The following is an 18112-nucleotide window of genomic DNA, read 5'->3' as shown; positions in this document are numbered from 1 at the left end:
GTACCAGCATTCCTGGATTTCTTCTTAATGGTCGTTCCTTCTCAGTATCCTCTAACTGCTGGAACCTCCTCTCTTCTTCACCTCTTCTGGTTAGAACTCAATCTTTGAATCTCTCCTCCTGCCTTACTGGGCGTGGCCACCTCTCTAATCCTGGTTTCTTCCCTGGTCTCATCTCCTAAAACTCTCTCCTTCTGAGCCATTAATCTCCTCTACAGTAGTCTTATCTGCATACCTAATCCTCTTTAGGTATTTGGTCAAGTGTCATCTTATTAGTGAGTCCTTCTGACTCCCATATCTGAAATGAAATATACCTCTCTTTCTCATCAATCTCTGTCTACTTAACAATAGCACTTAACAGTATTCAACGTTCTGTATATTTTATCTGTTGTTTTTCTTACCACCACTAGAATATGCTCTCCTTAAGGATAGAAACTTGTGTGTTTATTTCTGTATCTCCTAGCCTTGAAACAGTGTCTAGCATATAGTCCATGTGCAGTGCATATTTGCTCAATGAATGATTTCTTTGTGCAGCAATGTAAATTAGTATCAAAAGTTGATAATCAAAGTTCATATATTGTCCATTAAGGCAAGAAATCCATTATAGCATGATAATTTTTTTAGTGCCTGCCATGTGTAAAACTATGTATTTTTCCCCAGGAAACAGTTGGAGAAACAACTTTCTGTAATAAAATAAGAGACAAAGAATAGTATGTAATTGAATTCAGGATTGTGATGCAGACATGCCTCTGAATTCTCTTGGAGTAAAAAATAACTGTATTAGAGAGATTGGCAGCTACTTAGATGGGAACGGAAGTAAAACTCAAAGGGTTTATAGAAGTTGAATATGTGGGGAAAAAAGGGAGTCAGAGTCAAGGGAATAAAGTTGAAGGGTGAGAAGCATGACAGAAGAGTTTGTAATGGAGAATAATAGGGTGATATACGAGCAAAGGAAGGTTCCAGTCAGATTGCTAAGGACCTTAAATATTTTACCAAGCAGTAAAATGGACCAAGGGAGTCATTGAATCAAGCAGTCATTGGACCAAGGGAGTTCTGTGATAGAAATGGAAATGTAAAGAAACACTGGCCGGTTTGTGCATCCTGCGTTTTGTCCTGGAATCACCAGATCATTTAGCACGCTGGTAGAGCATTTCAGGGAAGCCTGAAGACAGGGAAGCCTGGTGTGCTAAAGTCCACGGGGTCACAAAGAGTCGGACACGACTGAGTGAACAACAATAAAGAGAAAGTATATGATAAAATCTATATCTGTACATCTCCTTATCCTGAAATGTTCCAGTTCAGTTCAGTCACTCAGTCGTGTCCAACTCTTTGCGACCTCATGGACTATAGCACACCAGGCTTCCCTGTCCTTCACCATCTCCCATAGCTTGCTCAAACTCATGTGCATTGAGTCGGTGATGCCGTCCAACCATTTCATCCTCTGTCGTCCCTTTCTCCTCTTGCCTTCAATCTTTCCCAGGATCAGGGTCTTTTCTAATGAGTCAGCTCTTCATGTCAGGTGGCCAAAGTACTGGAGCTTTAGCATCAGTCTTTCCAGTGAATATTCAGAACCAATTTCCTTTACAATTGACTGATTTGGTCTCCTTGCAGTCCAAGGCACTCTCAAGAATCTTCTCCAACACAACAGTCAAAAGCATCAATCCTTTGTCGCTCAGCCTTCTTTTTGGTCCAACTCTCACATCCATACATGACTACTGGAAAAACCATAGCTATGACTAGACGGATCTTTGTTGGCAAAGTAATGTCTCTGTTTTTTAATATGCTGTCTAGGTTTGTCATAGCTTTCTCTTTAAGATTGTATATAACTGTGTGATTTCTTGAAGACTATTTGGTTAATAGATCTTCTGTTGAGACTAACATCAGACCATTGCATAGATTCTTCCAGCACTGTAAACCTTTATGAGAATCTCTTGACTGGGGAAGGACACATAGGAGTAGGGTCTAGGTGGGTTTTGGCATCAGGTCTCAGCACCAAATCAGCGCAGACTCAGCTTCATCTCCTTCCCCTTCTGCACTGATAAGGGTGAGGCTCAATTACGGTTACTGTTCAGTTGATATTTGATAAGGAGGTGGTCCATGTTTTGTGAGGCTTTTCCGGATCATCATCTACAAATTAATATCTTTTTCTAGTAGTTTTCATTGAGGTATATTTTATGAATTTTATGAAGTTCTGATTCAGAGGAAATGTGTAACTGGTACATCTCTGAAGTAATTGGAATATTAACAAGATTCCTCAGATCCAATCCACTCTTGATCAGGCAAACTGTTTATAAAACAGCACATGTTTTTTTCAGACGAGACTACAGATGTGTAGACGCCCTCTCTCAAACACCACATGCCCTCCTAGGGACTTCCTTGTAGGCACTAGTAGTGGGAGGACCGGTGAGGGGGCAGCTAGCAGGTGAGAAGGCCCGAGTTCCCCTGCTGCTTCAGAGGGACTCAAGGGACTTCCCTTTCAGTGTTTAACTTCAGTTTTTCCATCAGTAAACTAGAGTGAAACGAGTCATGACATTTGTCATGTTTTTCACTTTAAGCTCACAGTGTGAACACTTTATGGGCTCACCTCACCTGTTGGTCTTATTGTGATGAAAAGTCATCTTCCACTAGATCAGTACTTCTAAAACTTTGTGGTGAAGGGTCATTGTTTTATTTTCAATCTGTCGTCAGCTGACACTTTTGAAAATACAATAAAAAATTTTTAGAAAAACAAAATTAAAAAGACATGCACAAATATAAGCATACTTTTTGGTGATTAGAGTCAACAGATAGAAGATAGTCAAACAGGTAAAAGTTTCTTAATGGTATCTTAGTGTGAGTATTTGTCGCAAGCTGGTAGCAAATGGTCCACAGATCAGACCATTGGACTAGCCTGGCCAGCACTGGTCCACAGACCACACTTTGAGTAGCATTGCACTATGTGACAACTTTTAGGGTTTTAGCAGCAAAATTGTGGGCAATTGTGAATCTGTGGTACTGAACATAGACGATGAAGCCAGGATGGGAGACAAGAATAAGTTTAAATAGGCCACCAAATACTTTATAAGTGCTAATGATCCTAATATGCATCTCTGCACATTTGAAAATGTGTCATCTGTGGTTTTATCATTTTGGAATTTTTTTTTTTTTTTCCACTAAAGATCAGTCTCTCCCAAAGTGAGGTCTATGGAGTCACTGATCAGAACCATCTGAAATTCTTGTTTAAAAAAAAAAAAGGGAGATCCTCAGACCTGTAAAATCAAAGTCTGTGGAAACAGAGCCCAGGAATTTACATTTTAAAAACAAGTCTCTCTCCTCCTGCCCCTAAGTAATTGTTAAGTATAGAGAATTATTGCTGTGAGAATGTTAGTTGTATATGTGTGTGTTTTAAACAAATGATGAAATGAAACAATGAACTATACTGTAATTTTTCCCCTAGTTATATCGGAGGAAGAAAACGAACTAGGGCTCTTTTTAAAGTTCCAAGCAGAACGGGATACAACGCAGGCTGGGAAAATGATGGATGCCACTGGCAAGGCACTCTGTTCTTCAGCCAAGCAAAGGTTTATCATGGTTTTGCATCATCTTTAACTTTATAGTCAGTATGACAGTTTTGATGTATGTAACTAAATTTAAATATTTTAAGGCTTCTCTTGATTCCAGTGGAAGGTTAAAAGAGAAGAATTGTATATTGCAGTATATAACTGTTTTGATGCTTAACTCTTATTTTGTACTTAAAATCATTACTTAAAATTTTATATTCATAGGTTGCTTAATTCCTGGAAATAGCCTTTAGGCCTGTATTTAAATTTCTTAAGTGGTTTAGTGAAATAGAGGCAACCAATGGCTAAAATTTAAGTATGTGTATATATATATATTTTTTTTTCACTTTTTGGATGCTGTACCATCTATGAGTACATTGGAACATGTCTTTTTAAGCAGAGGAAATATTTTCTTAATTACATACTTTACATTTATTATTTTATAACTTTTTAGCATAAAGATACTTGTTACAAAGAATCCTCTGCAATTACTAAATTCAGCCAACATATTTCCTTTTTTTAGAGAAAAATAAAAGCAGGCTTTATCAGACCTGTAAATGGCATTGCATAACTTAAGTGGCTTTATGCTGAAACACCACATTAGTGCAAAAGTCCATCTTTAAGGAGATGATCGAGGGACATGAAATACAAGTCCCTCCATTCACTAAGTCAGAGTCAGAAGCAGATAGAGAAACTGGGTTTGACTTATGTTTCTTAAATCCTTTATTTCTCTCGTTCTCATCCTCAGATGCTATGGATTTGTCCTCATTAGCTCATCTAGCATTTTATCTACTTTTCTAACACCCAGATTTTCCTTCAATTTTTCAAAAAACCCCAACTTTCTGCTTATAGGAACATGCTTTATAAATACAGGATCTCATTTACTCATGAAATTCTTTTCTAAGTGGCAGATTTACTTGGCAGATCATTTATACATGGTAAACATCCCAAAATGTTGCAAAAATGATGTATTCCCTAAAAGAAGAAAAAGGAGAAATACGAACATTACCTATATTAACAATTCAGAGTTAGCTGTATGAGCCTTATTGCTTTCTAATTTTCTTAGGCATCTTAATAATTTCCTGTTTATAGACTCATCTTGACAGCAAATTCTGCTTTATGGTTGTCTTTATTTTGCTTGTGGGATGTACATTCCTCTGATTTTTACCTCTCTGTCATTAGATTGGCCCTGTATACTCCCCTGTCTCGACTTCAGCAAGAAGTAGCAACATTCAGTCAAAGGGCGATATCTGATACCTTGACGACAATTAATCGGATGGAGCAGGCGCGCACAGAATACAGAGGAGCCCTGCTGTGGATGAAAGATGTATCTCAAGAACTGGACCCAGACACCTTAAAACAAGTGGAAAAGTTCCGAAAAGTATGAAAATACATCCTTTTAATTTATTTTTTTGAACCTCTACAGAATAACTTAAGAGCATAAAACATCAGACTAGTTTTGGAAAATGTGCTATATTACAAATTCTTAAATTGCTTGGAAATCTCCAGTTGAAGTAAATATAAAAAGTTGTCACGCACTTCCCCCCCCCCCCCCCACTATTTGGCGTAATAGATATAATTGCCTTTCAAATATTGCTTACCTGGGCTTTTAGGAGTGGTTTTCAGGAGGAAAGTCATTCATTAAGTAGGGAAAGTACTTAAGTGAAAACTCATGTAAAGTGATTATTAATTATAAGTGAAGGTTATCAAATTTTTCATTCTGCCACAATACATAAGTTTGACCACAAACTTTTAAAGCAACTGTGTGTGTGAACATATCATCAGTTCAGTCAGTTCAGTCACTCATTTCTTACTCTTTGCGACCCCATGGACTGCAGCACACCAGGCTTCCCTGTCCATCACCAACTCCTGGAGCCTGTTCAAACTCATGTCCATCACGTTAGTGATGCTAACCAACCATCTCATCCTCTGTCATCCCCTTCTCCTTCTGCCTTCAGTCTTTTCCAGCATCAGGGTCTTTTCAGTGAGTCATTTCTTCACATCAGGTGGCCAAAGTATTGGAGTTTCAGCTTCAGCATCAGTCCTTCCAATGAACATTCAGGACTGACTTCCTTTAGGATGGATTGGTTGGATCTCCTTGCAGTCCAAGGGACTCTGAAGAGTCTTCTCCAAGACCACAGTTCAAAAGCATCAATTCTTCAGTGCTCAGCTTTCTTTATAGTCCAACTCTCACATCCATATTTGACTACTGGAAAAACCATAGCTTTGACTAGACAGACCTTCATCGGTAAAACAATGTCTCTGCTTTTTAATATGCTGTCTAGGTTGGTCATAACTTTTCTTCCAAGGAGCAAGCATCTTTTAATTTCCTGGCTGCAGTCACCATCTGCAGTGATTTTGGAGCCCAGAAAAATAAAGTCTCTCACTGTTTCCATTGTTTCCCCATTGATTTGCCATGAAGTGATGGGACCGGATGCCATGATCTTAGTTTTCTGAATGTTGAGTTTTAAGCCAACTTTTTTACTCTCCTCTTTCAATCAAGAGGCTCTTTAGTTGCTCTTCGCTTTCTGCCATAAGCGTGGTGTCATCTGCGTATCTTAGATTCTTGATTATTTCTCCCAGCAATCTTGATTCCAGCTTGTGCTTCATCCAGCCTGGCGTTTCACATGATGTGCTCTGCATATTAGTTAAATAAGCTAAATAATCTATTTATTATAAATTGTATCCCCTGAATTTACCATACATAAATAGTGAAATTCATTCACTCTGGGACTTCCCTGGTAGTCCAGGGGCTAAGTCTCCATGCTCTCCATGCAGGGGGCCTCGGTTCCATCCCTGGTCAGGGAACTAGATCCCACATGTCCCAACTAAGAGTTTGCATGCTGCGTGCCTGAACTAAAAGATCACTCGTGCCATGACTAAGACCCGCTGCAGCCAAATAAATATTTTTTTTAAATGTACTCACTCCATTTTATAAATATTTAAAGTAGCTGTAATAATTCATACTTAGATTTAATATAGATGGAATCTTTCTACTAGCTGTTACAAGTGCTTTGCCTCATTGATTTCTCCAAGAGACATGGGCAGTAGGTGGACACGTGGCCTCAGTCAACCTGACATTCTATCCCCTTTATAATCCTTGACAGATACAATCCAAGGGAGTGCTTGCACAACAGTGTGAGTGCACTGATGTCACTAAATTGTACAGTTTTAAAGTGGTTAAGTTCATGTTATGTGAATTTCACTTCAATTAAACAAAAAGAATAGGATCCACACCTCCTATCTAGGCCCACATAGCCCTGCACACTCCATTCCCTGGGCCCTCTGCAGCCACATCTCATAGTTACTTTCTGTGCTTAAGGAAGGAATATGCTCTACCCCATTCCTTCCCTTTCTGCAGACACCCCCCCATACCTAGAACTTGTCTTTCCTTTTCCCTGGGTCTAGCAGGCTCTCCTCAGTGTCTTAGCATGGTCTGCTCATCCGCTCATTGTCCTCCTGTCCCAGTTCAGACATCATGCATTGAGCTCATCAATGGCTTTGCTGACATCTTACCAAAAGTTGTTGCTCAGTTCTGTTTCATGTATATGCTATCTTGTGACTTGAGATCATCTTATATATTTATTTACTTCCTTTTTTTTCCTGTGCCCCCTCACTCAGGGATGGTGGCGAAGAACATTGTTCACCACAGTATCCCCGTTCCTTGAGCAGTGCCTGGCACATAATAGATACCTTTTAAGTATTCGTTGAATGAATGAGTACATTTAAAGTTGAATATTCACATGACTTACTGACAAATGACTCACCTTATGTGTAAGAAATATAAGCCTATATTTAAGTTCATAAATACATCTGTATGATTCAGAGCTATTATTAATGCTTTATAACACTTTAACTATGTTCCCTTTCCATTTATTCTTCTACTATTTCTTAGCTAAATATTATCTATCAGTGGTTTTGGATGTTTCTTTTTACTTGGAATCTGTTTTTTCTTCTTAGTTTTATACTTTTTTTTCTGTCTTTCGTCACATAGTTTCTCAGCATAAAGATACCTGGTGGAAAGAATCTCCCACAGTTACCAAAAATAGCCAAAATCTTTTCAGTGAATCATGAAATACTAATTCAGGGAAGGAGAATCTTCTTTGTTACAATTTCATGTGTCTGAAAACATGTATCATGAACCTGTGTGGTACGTTTATTTCTATATTAGAAGTATTAATAAGCTACATTTTTGTGGTTGCAGGTACAGATCCAAGTGAGAAATAGCAAAACTTCTTTTGACAAGTTAAAGATGGATGTTTGTCAAAAAGTGGATTTACTTGGAGCTAGTCGCTGCAACATGTTGTCTCATTCACTTGCTACCTACCAGGTACCCACCTCCATGGTCAGCATATCCTTGCAGTAAAAAGATGAGTGGTGAGATTCCTTTTTAAAAGCTGTCTAAAGGGTGCAAAAAAATTGTATAATTGATCAGATTCCTTTGATTTTGTTAAACTTGACTTACTAAGGTTATGACATTCAGAATCATAGAATACTAGACTGGAAAAGACTTTAGCGATTACCTGCTCCTGTAGCTTCATGTTATTCCCTTTGATATCCTAGGAAGGAGAGACAGACAGACATTTAGGAGCTTGAGAGGAGTCAGGATTCAAGGCCTCTTAGCCTGGTTCATTCAGAGATGCTCCACTTTGAACTAATTCTACACACAATTTTATTTGAAGCAAAGATGCTGTGACCCAAAAGTTTAACACTTTTCTACCATTGGTGGATGAGGAAAGTGAAAATTAAATGATACTTAAAGGAAATGGCAGTGTTGGGCTTAAAAACTTAGGTTTTCTAAGTCTTATGTTCAGTTCTGCCAGATCATCATTCCATACCACTGTCATCTCAGAAGGAGATTACATTTGTGTTTACTTTAGTCCAAGTCACACATAAATAGCATACAGTGAGTAAGTTAGATATTAACAGGTAACAGCTACTGATTTTATCCGTCAGTGGCAAAATAGAATAAACTTTTGCATAGGAGAATGATAATAAACTAAAAGAAATGGCATTCGATGCTGCTTTTAAGGAATCTGCCTACTTCAGTTCAATTCTGTGGGATTTAAGAATCAAGACAAGTGACACTTGAAAATAAAAGCACGTGGTGATCTGTGTTGCATCATGCCAGGAACACCGTGGCTGTTACCCAGCTCTCCCTTGTTCTCCTCACTCACCTCCTCACTTTGAACAGGAACCTTGAAGCAGCGAGGAAAATGTACAATTACTTGAGTTAGCTTGATAACGCATTTTTTTTTGACAAATCTTTCTTGAGCCCTAAATGAAAGTCCAAATTTAATGGTACAAATTATTTTACTCCAATTAATAAAGTTTTATACATGCTTACCAACATAAAAGTTTACACATACACCTCCGATGCAAATATGATATTTTGGTGCTTTGAACATTTTTCTCCTGGGTCCCTCGGAAGGTGTTCTCATCGGCCAGCATCGTTCTCTTGGCTGCAGTTCCTCCCGAGCTGGCTCCGGTTATGTGTCAGTGCTGTACACACACGGGCGCACATACGTGCAGACACAGTGCCAGTCCTTGTGCAGTTATTGTTTACAGAGCTTTCGGGCTCCCCAGACCTGGAAATTGATTTTAGATCCTACTTCTTGTTATTTGACAACAACTATTTGTCTACGATAGCGAGGAAAAGTAGCACTGAAAAAAGGAGAGGAAGCAAGACTGTAGTGTCACCGTTTCTTTCTCTACAGAGAACACTGCTTGGATTCTGGGAGAAAACAGCTCGAATGATGTCCCAGATTCATGGGACCTGTATAGGCCTTCATCCATACGACTTTGTAGCTCTCAAGGTACGTTCCCTTCAGTGCTCTTTTCTTAGATATATGACACTTCATCTGGACGATAACCTTGAGACTGCTTTTTGCTAAGCCTAATTTCAAACTTACAAAACACTGGGAATCATTTTTTTATACTCTTTCAGTTAGTCATTTTTATGAAATGCCCAGATTCCAAATGCTGCCAGCAGCACTAAACAAATACATGGGCACGCTGCTGGTGGGCTCATGATATCAGTAGAGTGGGGGAGAAGGGAATAAAAGAAAAAGTAAAAAGAAAATTAAAATGCAAAAAGAAAAGGTAATGGAAAGAGAAACAGGTGATGGAAAGTGGTCATGTGTTTTCAAAAATGACATTACAGTTTTAGGAGTTAAAGTCTGTTTGCTTTCCTTTTACACTTATGTCATAGATGTGATCCACGGTACCATTATGCCAGTTTTGGTCATTATGTATGTGTGATTGCTGCTGAGGAGTACCGAATTAGGTCAGCTCTTTCCATAACACCTACATGTAAAACGTACTCTTCCTGTGAACTTTCTGTGTGTGTGGCTTACCCAGCAGAGATGCACTGTGCTAATCCTTTCATCCATTCTAGTAGGCCACGTTTCAGTTCCTTTGAACTAATCATTCTGCTTTATTTTCAGTAGAAGTTGAAAATGTTAAGTTTGCCTAAGCTGGATGTGATGTTTGTGATGGGTTCATATCCTATAACCATGTGTTACTGGGGCTTGGTGTAGATTTTTATTTTTAAGTCAGGTCCTGACATAGCATCTTCCAATCTAATAGATTTGGGGATTTTTTGTTTTTTTGTTGTTGTTGTTGTGTGTGTTTTGGTTTTTTACTTTTCTATGTTAATGTTTTACTGGATAACATACTGTGTATTTAGGCAACTTTCATATCCAATTTCAGCTCAGACTTGAAACTGAAAATCTTTAGTTGTATTTAGAGCATCACAGTGCTGGCTGGCAACACAGTGAGGTCTTCTGTGGCGTATCTTAGTGTGGAGGACCCTGTGACTAGTCCACAGTGTGTGTCATGGCCACGGGCAGCCAGGATACAAAGGACGCAGGGCTCGGGTCAAATTATACAGCATATATCTCCCACTCTTGACTTCAGAACTCTTCCTGTTTTATATTGTTCTTTAGAATTTTTATTCTCATTTTTGTTTGCACAAAGAGAGAAAAAGATTCCTCCCACTTACTTAACACTAAATTTCTTAGCAACTACAAGACACTCCAATGAAGCTTACTGAAGACCACAAGGAAGAACGAAGAGAAGACAGTTCTCTCCCTGAAAACCTCAATAGGTGAGCAGACAAAAGTTACAGATCGTGCTGTGAAGTTCTGGATACCATTGTATTATATATTTGTAAAGAGTTGTTTCTTCTCTGGTTTACCAAATACTGAATACTTCTATGTCATCTTTCCAGTTAACGTTAGACATCTGCTCTGAAACTTACCCCTTGCCCCAGTTTTGGCATGGCAGGCAAAGTTGGTGATAGGAATACAGAACAGTTGGGTGATAATCCCAAATTATTTAGTGTAGGAGACTGGGTCTTATACTAAGAGCCTGTCTCTAGTGAATCCCAGAAGGGACTGCTTGAAAAAGAAAGAGCTAGGTGTTGGTAGCTATGAGATGGAAGCTGGTGACAGTTTGTCTCCAAGACAACACCGAGGGGACTGGGATTGGTTCCCTAGAGAGGGAGGCCCTTGCTGTGCTCATCCTTCATGTTGCCTGTTTCCCTGTAGTGACATGTTACCTTTCTTTTCCTTGCAGACCTGCCACTTGTCATTTTAACTAGATTGCGCTGAGTATAATGATGAACCCAGAAATAGGCCCAAACAATGACAACACTATATTGTTGAGTGAAAGGTGATCTGAAATATAGGCATTTCACTCTTTTCCCCAGGGGGATATCCAAACAAAAAAAATTTTTTTAACCACCTTGGATGTACAATGTTTTAGAATATAGATTAAGTAATCAAATGTATAGATATGAATTAAATGTATTAACTTAGTTACATATATTGAGACTTTAAATTGTACATTGTTTATTAATTTAGTAGCTATATTTGTTATCACATTTTATGGAAGTTTTATTTGAAATGTCCTCACCCATCTTCAGCATTATGAAAGCTGCCTTTCACGTTAACTAACAGGTTCCAAAGCACCTCAACCCTCTCTTCTGTCCAAAATGTTTAAAACACAATCTAGGTATACTATTGTTCAACATTTCATTCCATATCAAACTATCCATTTGTTCTGTAGGTTTATTTCTGTGGGATTTGCAAATAAATATTGTATTGCTTTTAAGTGTCTTTAAAGGCTTATTAAAAAAAAAACCAACACTAGAGTTGTGAGTTTATACCCCAAGAATTATGAAAAATGGTTTTGTATCTCGGGACTTTTCTGGTGACCCAGTGGCTAAGACTCTGTGCTTCCAACGCAGGGTGCATGAGTTCCATTCCTGGTCTGGGAACTAAGATCCCACATGCCGCTCGGTACAGCCAAAAAAAAAAAAAGATAAAACTTTCTTTATCTCATTTTTTAAAATTATTATACCAGATGGATGATAACACGTTCCAAAATTAGTTTTGGTCGAGAATGTTTTAGCCAAATGTGTCTTATTTTAGCCAAATGTAACCATCAATTTCTTGTTCAAAATAGAGTACTCCATTTTTTCTACAGTTCTTCATTCCCTGTAGTTCCCAAGCACTCTTTTTTTTTAATCTCTTTTTTAAAATTTTTAATTTTTTTAAATAGTAAATCTTTGTTGGTTATCTGTTTTATTTATTTATTTTTTTTGGTTATCTGTTTTAAATACAGCAGTGTGTACGTGTCAACCCCAACCTCTCAATACTTCACTTGCCAAGAATTCTTGAGCAAAAACCTTTTAATGCTTGAAAACTAAACTTCATACTTGACGGCTTTGGTGACAGATGTTCTCTGTGTGGTATTTCACACGGTGCTCACTATGCTGAACATGGTACCTGGTGCTTCAGTCAATCTCAGTATAAATGCATTGAAAGAATAAGAGGTGAAAGGTTATTTTTACAGTCTGTATAGCTCTAGAAAAGATTTGTCTCAGATTTTAGGAGATCTACCAGACAACTGCCTCCTCAGTTTAAAAAAAAAAATTTTTAAGCCATACAGAACTGTTTGTAGAGTATGAGTCCCCAGTGTATTTTAACCAAAATCTTTTCATTTTTCTGTTTTACTTTAGGTTAGTTTTGTCAGATGAGGAAGTGAACTTGGGAAGTGAACCAGGTAAGATGGTAGATTCATTAAAATGTGAAATGACCACATACAAATGTGAAAACAGCTCGTTGCAGCCTTTTCAGAGAGATTGTATTAATATCCATTTAATTAAAAAACGTTAAGTCGCTTTATGTCTCTGTACAAACCCTTCTGAGTTCGCATTACAACAGCTTTATGGAGTTGTAATTGACATGTAACACTCTAAGTTTAAGGTGTACGATTGGGTGATTTGGTACTTGTATATATTGCAAAATGATTTTCACCATTAGACTAGTTAACACATCCATCACCTCACATAGTTACTGTATTTAATTTGGGATGTGGTGCTGGGCAGTACTGTAAGCTGGGCTTGAGGCTCCCCAGGGTCACTTTTAAGGCATCCTGGTCAGGTGGGCCAAGGACCACGCTCCCCTCTTGGGTGGGACTGCTCACCTGCTTCCCTGCCTGGGCAGGTGGTAGGATTTGCTCTGCAGCCGCCCAGGGTCTCAGTCCAGGCTTCCTGCTCGGGTGGAACTGGAGGCTGTGCTTGGCAATGAGTTAGCTTTCAGGCAATCATAATTAGAGTGTCCAATTATCTTCTTTAGGGAATTCTGGCCTTCTTAGAGACAATTGCTTTTAGTATAGATATTCATTTCACAGGGCAGTATGATTGTTTCAAAAATTATTCTCATATTTAAATTTATGTTATTTTAAAATAAATATACATTATATGTACAATCAACATATATATGAATTACTGTAGCTTTGGAGCCATAAAAATCTGGATTTAAAGGCTAACTTTTTTTTTTTAATGAGTCATTTATGCCTTTTTCATATTTCTCTTCAGAAAAATGACTCATACACTCCTACCTGGCAGGATGCTAGATATATTTATAAACTATGTAGCACATAGTAGGTGTCCAATATTTTTTAAGCATACACATAAATACAGACCATACTGATAAAAGAAACTAAAGACTACAATAGTCATGAGTTCTATATATCTAACATACCATCAAACATATGTTCTAAATGTTATCTAATTGTGCATACATAATCCTGTATCCAATTAGAGAATATTTTTTAACCAACATAAATGAAATATAATGGGCATTGTTGTAGTTTCAACATCCACTTATAGTATTATTTTATCTTTTAAAGCCTGCTGTATCAGTAGTTATGTCCCCTTTTTGTTGAAGTACAGTTGATGTAATATTATATGTTATAGATATACAACAGAGTGATCACACTTTTTAAAGGTTATGCTCCATTTATAGATATTGTTGGCTATATTCCCTGTGTTATACTATTATATAACTGTTATATAATATCCTTCTAGCTTATCTTATACATAATAGTTTGTATCTTTTAATCTCCTATCCCGAAGTTGCCCTTCCCTCTTCCGTCTCCCCATTGGTAACCACTAGTTTGTTTTCTGTATCTGCGAGTCTGTTTCCTTTTTGTTACATTCACGAGTCTATTCTGTTTTGTAGATTCCACATCTAAATGATATGCAGCATTTGTTTTTCTCTGTCTGACTTATTTCACTTAGTATAATACCATCCAAATCCATCCATGTTACTATACATGGCAAAAATAAACTCACAATGACTAAAGACCTAAATGTAAGGCTAGAAACCATGAAAATCCTAGAAAACCTATGTAGAACACTCTTCGACATAAATAGCAAAATTTTCTTTTGGATCTTTCTCCTAAATCAAAGGAGATAAAAGCAAAAATAAACAAATGGGACCTAATTAAACTTAAAAGTTTTTGCACACACAGCAAAGGAAACCATTGACAAAATCAAAAGACAGCCTGTGTAATGGGACAAAAATTGGCAAATGATATGACCTATGAGAAATTATTATCCAAAATATATAAACAGCTCATACAACTCAAGATCAAAAAGACAACCTAAATGGGCAGATGACCTGAACATACATCTTTCCAAAGACATACAGGTGGCCAACCGGAACATGAAAATATGCTCAACGCCATTAATCATCAGAGAAATGCAAATTAAAACTATAACGAGGGACTTCCCTGATGATCCAGCGTCTAAGACGTGCTCCCAATGCAGGGGGCCTGGTTTCAATACTGGGTCAGGGAACTGTATCCCACATGAAACAGCTAAAGATCCCACGTGCTGCAGTGAGGGCCTGGTTTCAATACTGGGTCAGGGAACTGTATCCCACATGAAACAGCTAAAGATCCCACGTGCTGCAGTGAAGATTGACACTCCTGTGTGCTCCAGCTAAGGCCTTGAAACAGCCAAACAACTGTTTAAAAATAAATACAACTATAATGAGACATCATCTCACACCTGTCAGAATGGCTGTCACCACAAAGACTACAAATATAAATACCTGTGAAAATGTGTAGAAAAGGGAAACTTCCTACACTGCCGGTGGGAATGTAAATTGGTGCAGGCATAATGAAAACCAGTATAGAGGTTTCCCAAAAACTAAAAATAAAATTACCATATGAGCAAGCAATTCCACTCATGGGTATATATATCTGAAAAAAATCCCCAAAACAGTAATTGGAAAAGATACACGTATCCCATTGTTCATAGCAATAACTGTCCATCAACAGATGAAAATAAATAAAGAATATGTGGTGTGCATATAGGAGTACTATTCAGTCATAAAAAAGAATGAAAATTTGCTATTTCCAACAACATGGATGAACTAAGTGAAATAGGTCAGAGAAAGACAAATACTATATAATGTTGCTTATATGGTAAGCTAAATAAACTGTTGAACATAACAACAACAAAAAACCCAGAATTACTGATATAGAGAAAACTAGTATTTACCATCAGGGACAAGGAGGGGAGGAAGGACAAAATAAGGCTGAGGGATTAAGAGATATAAACAATTATGTATAAAATAAACTACAGGGAATATAGTCAATATTTTATAATAATTATAAGTGGAGCATAACTTAAAAATTGCAAATCAGTCTGTTGTACACTTGTTACTTATACTGAGGTATAATTGACATAAAACTGTATTAGTTTCAGGTGTACACATGATTTGCTATATGTATATATTGCAGAATGATCACCACAATAAGTCTAGTTAATATCCATCCTCATACACAGTGACCATTTTTTTCTTGTGATGAAAACTTTTAAGATTTACTCTCTTAGCAGCTTTCAAATATGCAGTATTTGAAAGTATTACTAACTGTATAAGCTGGGTTTAGAAAAGGAAGAGGAACAAGAAACCAAATTTCCAACATTCACTGGATCATAGAGAAAGCAAGAGAATTCCAGCAAAACATCTACATCTGCTTCATTGACAATGCAAAAGCCTTTGACTGTCTGTCTTAACAAATTCTTTGTTATTTGTGGAAAATTCTTAAAGAGATGGGAATACCAGACTACCTTCCCTGTCTCTGAGAAACCTGTATGCAGGTCAAGAAGCAACAGTTAGAACCAGACATGGAATAAAGGACTGGTTCAGAATTGGGAAAGGAGTACTTCAAGGCTGTATATTGTCACCATGCTTATGTAACTTATATACAAAGTACATCATACAAAATGCTCGGCTGGCTACAGCACAAGCTGGAATCAAAATTGCCAGGAGAAATATCAACAACCTCAGATGATACCACCCTTATGGCAGAAAGTGAAGAGGAACTAAAAAGCCTCTTGATGGGGGTAAAAGAGAAGAGTAAAAAAGGTGGCTTAAAACTCAACATCAGAAAACTAAGATCATGGCATCCAGTCCCATCACTTCATGGCAAATGGAAGGGGGAAAAGTGGAAGCAGTGACAGACTTTCTTTTCTTGGGCTCCAAAATCACTGCACACAGTGACTGCAGCCTTGAAATTAAAAGATGCTTGCTACTTGGGAGGACATCTGTGACAGACCTAGACAGCATATTAAAAAGCAAAGACGTCCCTTTGCTGACAGAGATCCATATTGTTAAAGCTATAGTTTTTCCAGTAGTCACATACAGATGTGAGAGTTGGACCATAAAGAAGGCGACCACCAAAGAACTGATGCTTTCTAACTGTGGTGCTGGAGAAGACTTGATTTCGAGTCCCTTGTATTGCAAGGGAGAAGGCAATGGCACCCCACTCCAGTACTCTTGCCTGGAAAATCCCATGGATGGAGGAGCCTGGGAGGCTGCAGTCCATGGGGTCGCTAAGAGTTGGACACAACTGAGCAACTTCACTTTCACTTTTCACTTTCATGCATTAGAGAAGGAAATGGCAACCCCCTCCAGTGTTTTTGCCTGGAGAATCCCAGGGACGGGGGAGCCTGGTGGGCTGCCGTCTATGGGGTCGCACAGAGTCGGACACAACTGAAGCAACTTAGCAGCAGCAACAGCAGTATTGCAAGGAGATCAAACCAGTCAATCCTAAAGGAAATAAATCCTGAATAATCATTGGAAGGACTGGTGCTGAAACTGAAGCTCCAATACTTTGGCCACCTGATGCGAAGAGCCGACTCATTGGAAAAGATCCTTGTGCTGGGAATGATTGAATGCAAAAGAAGAGGGTGGCAGAGGATGAGATGCTTGTAAATAGCATCACCGACTCAATGGACATGAATCTGAGCAAACTTAGGAGATAGTGAAGGACAGGGAAACCTGACCTGCAGCAGTCCTTGGAGTTGCAAATAGTAACAAAGTACTAACTATAATCAACATTCTGTACATTACATCCCCATGACTTATTTATTTTATAATAGTTTGTACTTTTTAACTTCCTTCACTCATTGTGCCCCCACCTCAGCCTTTGGCAACCACCACTGTTCTCTAAATCTATGAGCTCAGGTATCGTTTGTTCTTGATACACCACATATAAGTGAGATGGTACAGTATGTGTCTTTCTCTGACCCATTTCACTTAGCATAATGCCTTCAGTGTCCATCCATGTTGTCATAAATGTTAAGATTTTATTCTTTTTATGGCTGAATAACGTTCCATTGTGTATATGAACCGCATTTTCTTTTTTCACCCATTGATGGGCATTTGGTTTCTTTCAGTGTCTTGGCTGTTGTAAATAATGCTGTAGTGAATAGTGGGGTGCATGTATCTTTTTGAAATAGGGTTTTTGTTTTTATTTTTTGGATAAAGTACTCAGAAGTGGCATTGTTGGATCATATGGTAGTTCTATTTTTAGTTTTTTTGAGGAACCTCCATATTGTTTTGCATAGGCACTGTGCCAATTACATGCAATGTGAAAACTTTTAACTTTTAAGAGGGCATGGATATAACAGAGGACCCCAATATTTGTGGGTATTATAAAATTATTTGCTATATTTATACATACGTGATTTTTATCTATAGATCTTTAAATTTTACATATATGGATTATAATCTGATTTGGTCAGTTGAACAGTTGGGTTTAAATTATTATAAACTACTATAGTAAATCAGCATGCTAAATTTTTTCTTCTTCAACTTAATCGTTCATGTGCTTTTGTTTCAGCAACTGAAGATCATAAGGAAAAACATTCTGGAATAAAAGAATTTGTAGCACCTCAGTTTTCTGATTCTGAAAATGGTATATTATAA

General features: G+C 37.8%; 1 protein-coding gene across 8 annotated transcripts in view; it reads left to right on the top strand.

Annotated features, from left to right (window-relative positions):
- The window catches only part of ICA1L (islet cell autoantigen 1 like), a 58676-nt gene that overhangs the window by 24829 nt on the left and 15735 nt on the right, over positions 1–18112 (top strand). For 7 of the 8 annotated variants that reach the window (XR_003514892.1, XM_027564640.1, XM_027564676.1 and 4 more), the window contains exons 4-10: positions 3434–3557; positions 4719–4917; positions 7741–7866; positions 9254–9352; positions 10559–10644; positions 12562–12605; positions 18027–18101. Coding sequence is in view for 7 of the 8 variants with exons in the window: in XM_027564640.1 (XP_027420441.1) it covers positions 3434–3557; positions 4719–4917; positions 7741–7866; positions 9254–9352; positions 10559–10644; positions 12562–12605; positions 18027–18101 (753 nt within the window). In the remaining variant the exon portion in view is untranslated. The remainder of the gene's footprint in view (positions 1–3433; positions 3558–4718; positions 4918–7740; positions 7867–9253; positions 9353–10558; positions 10645–12561; positions 12606–18026; positions 18102–18112) is intronic. The other variant, XM_027564669.1, reaches the window with a different exon arrangement.

This window comes from Bos indicus x Bos taurus, chromosome 2 (assembly GCF_003369695.1).
Source record: "Bos indicus x Bos taurus breed Angus x Brahman F1 hybrid chromosome 2, Bos_hybrid_MaternalHap_v2.0, whole genome shotgun sequence".
In the NCBI taxonomy this organism is placed as follows: Eukaryota; Metazoa; Chordata; class Mammalia; order Artiodactyla; family Bovidae; genus Bos; species Bos indicus x Bos taurus.
This window is presented reverse-complemented; position numbering and strand designations above follow the sequence as displayed.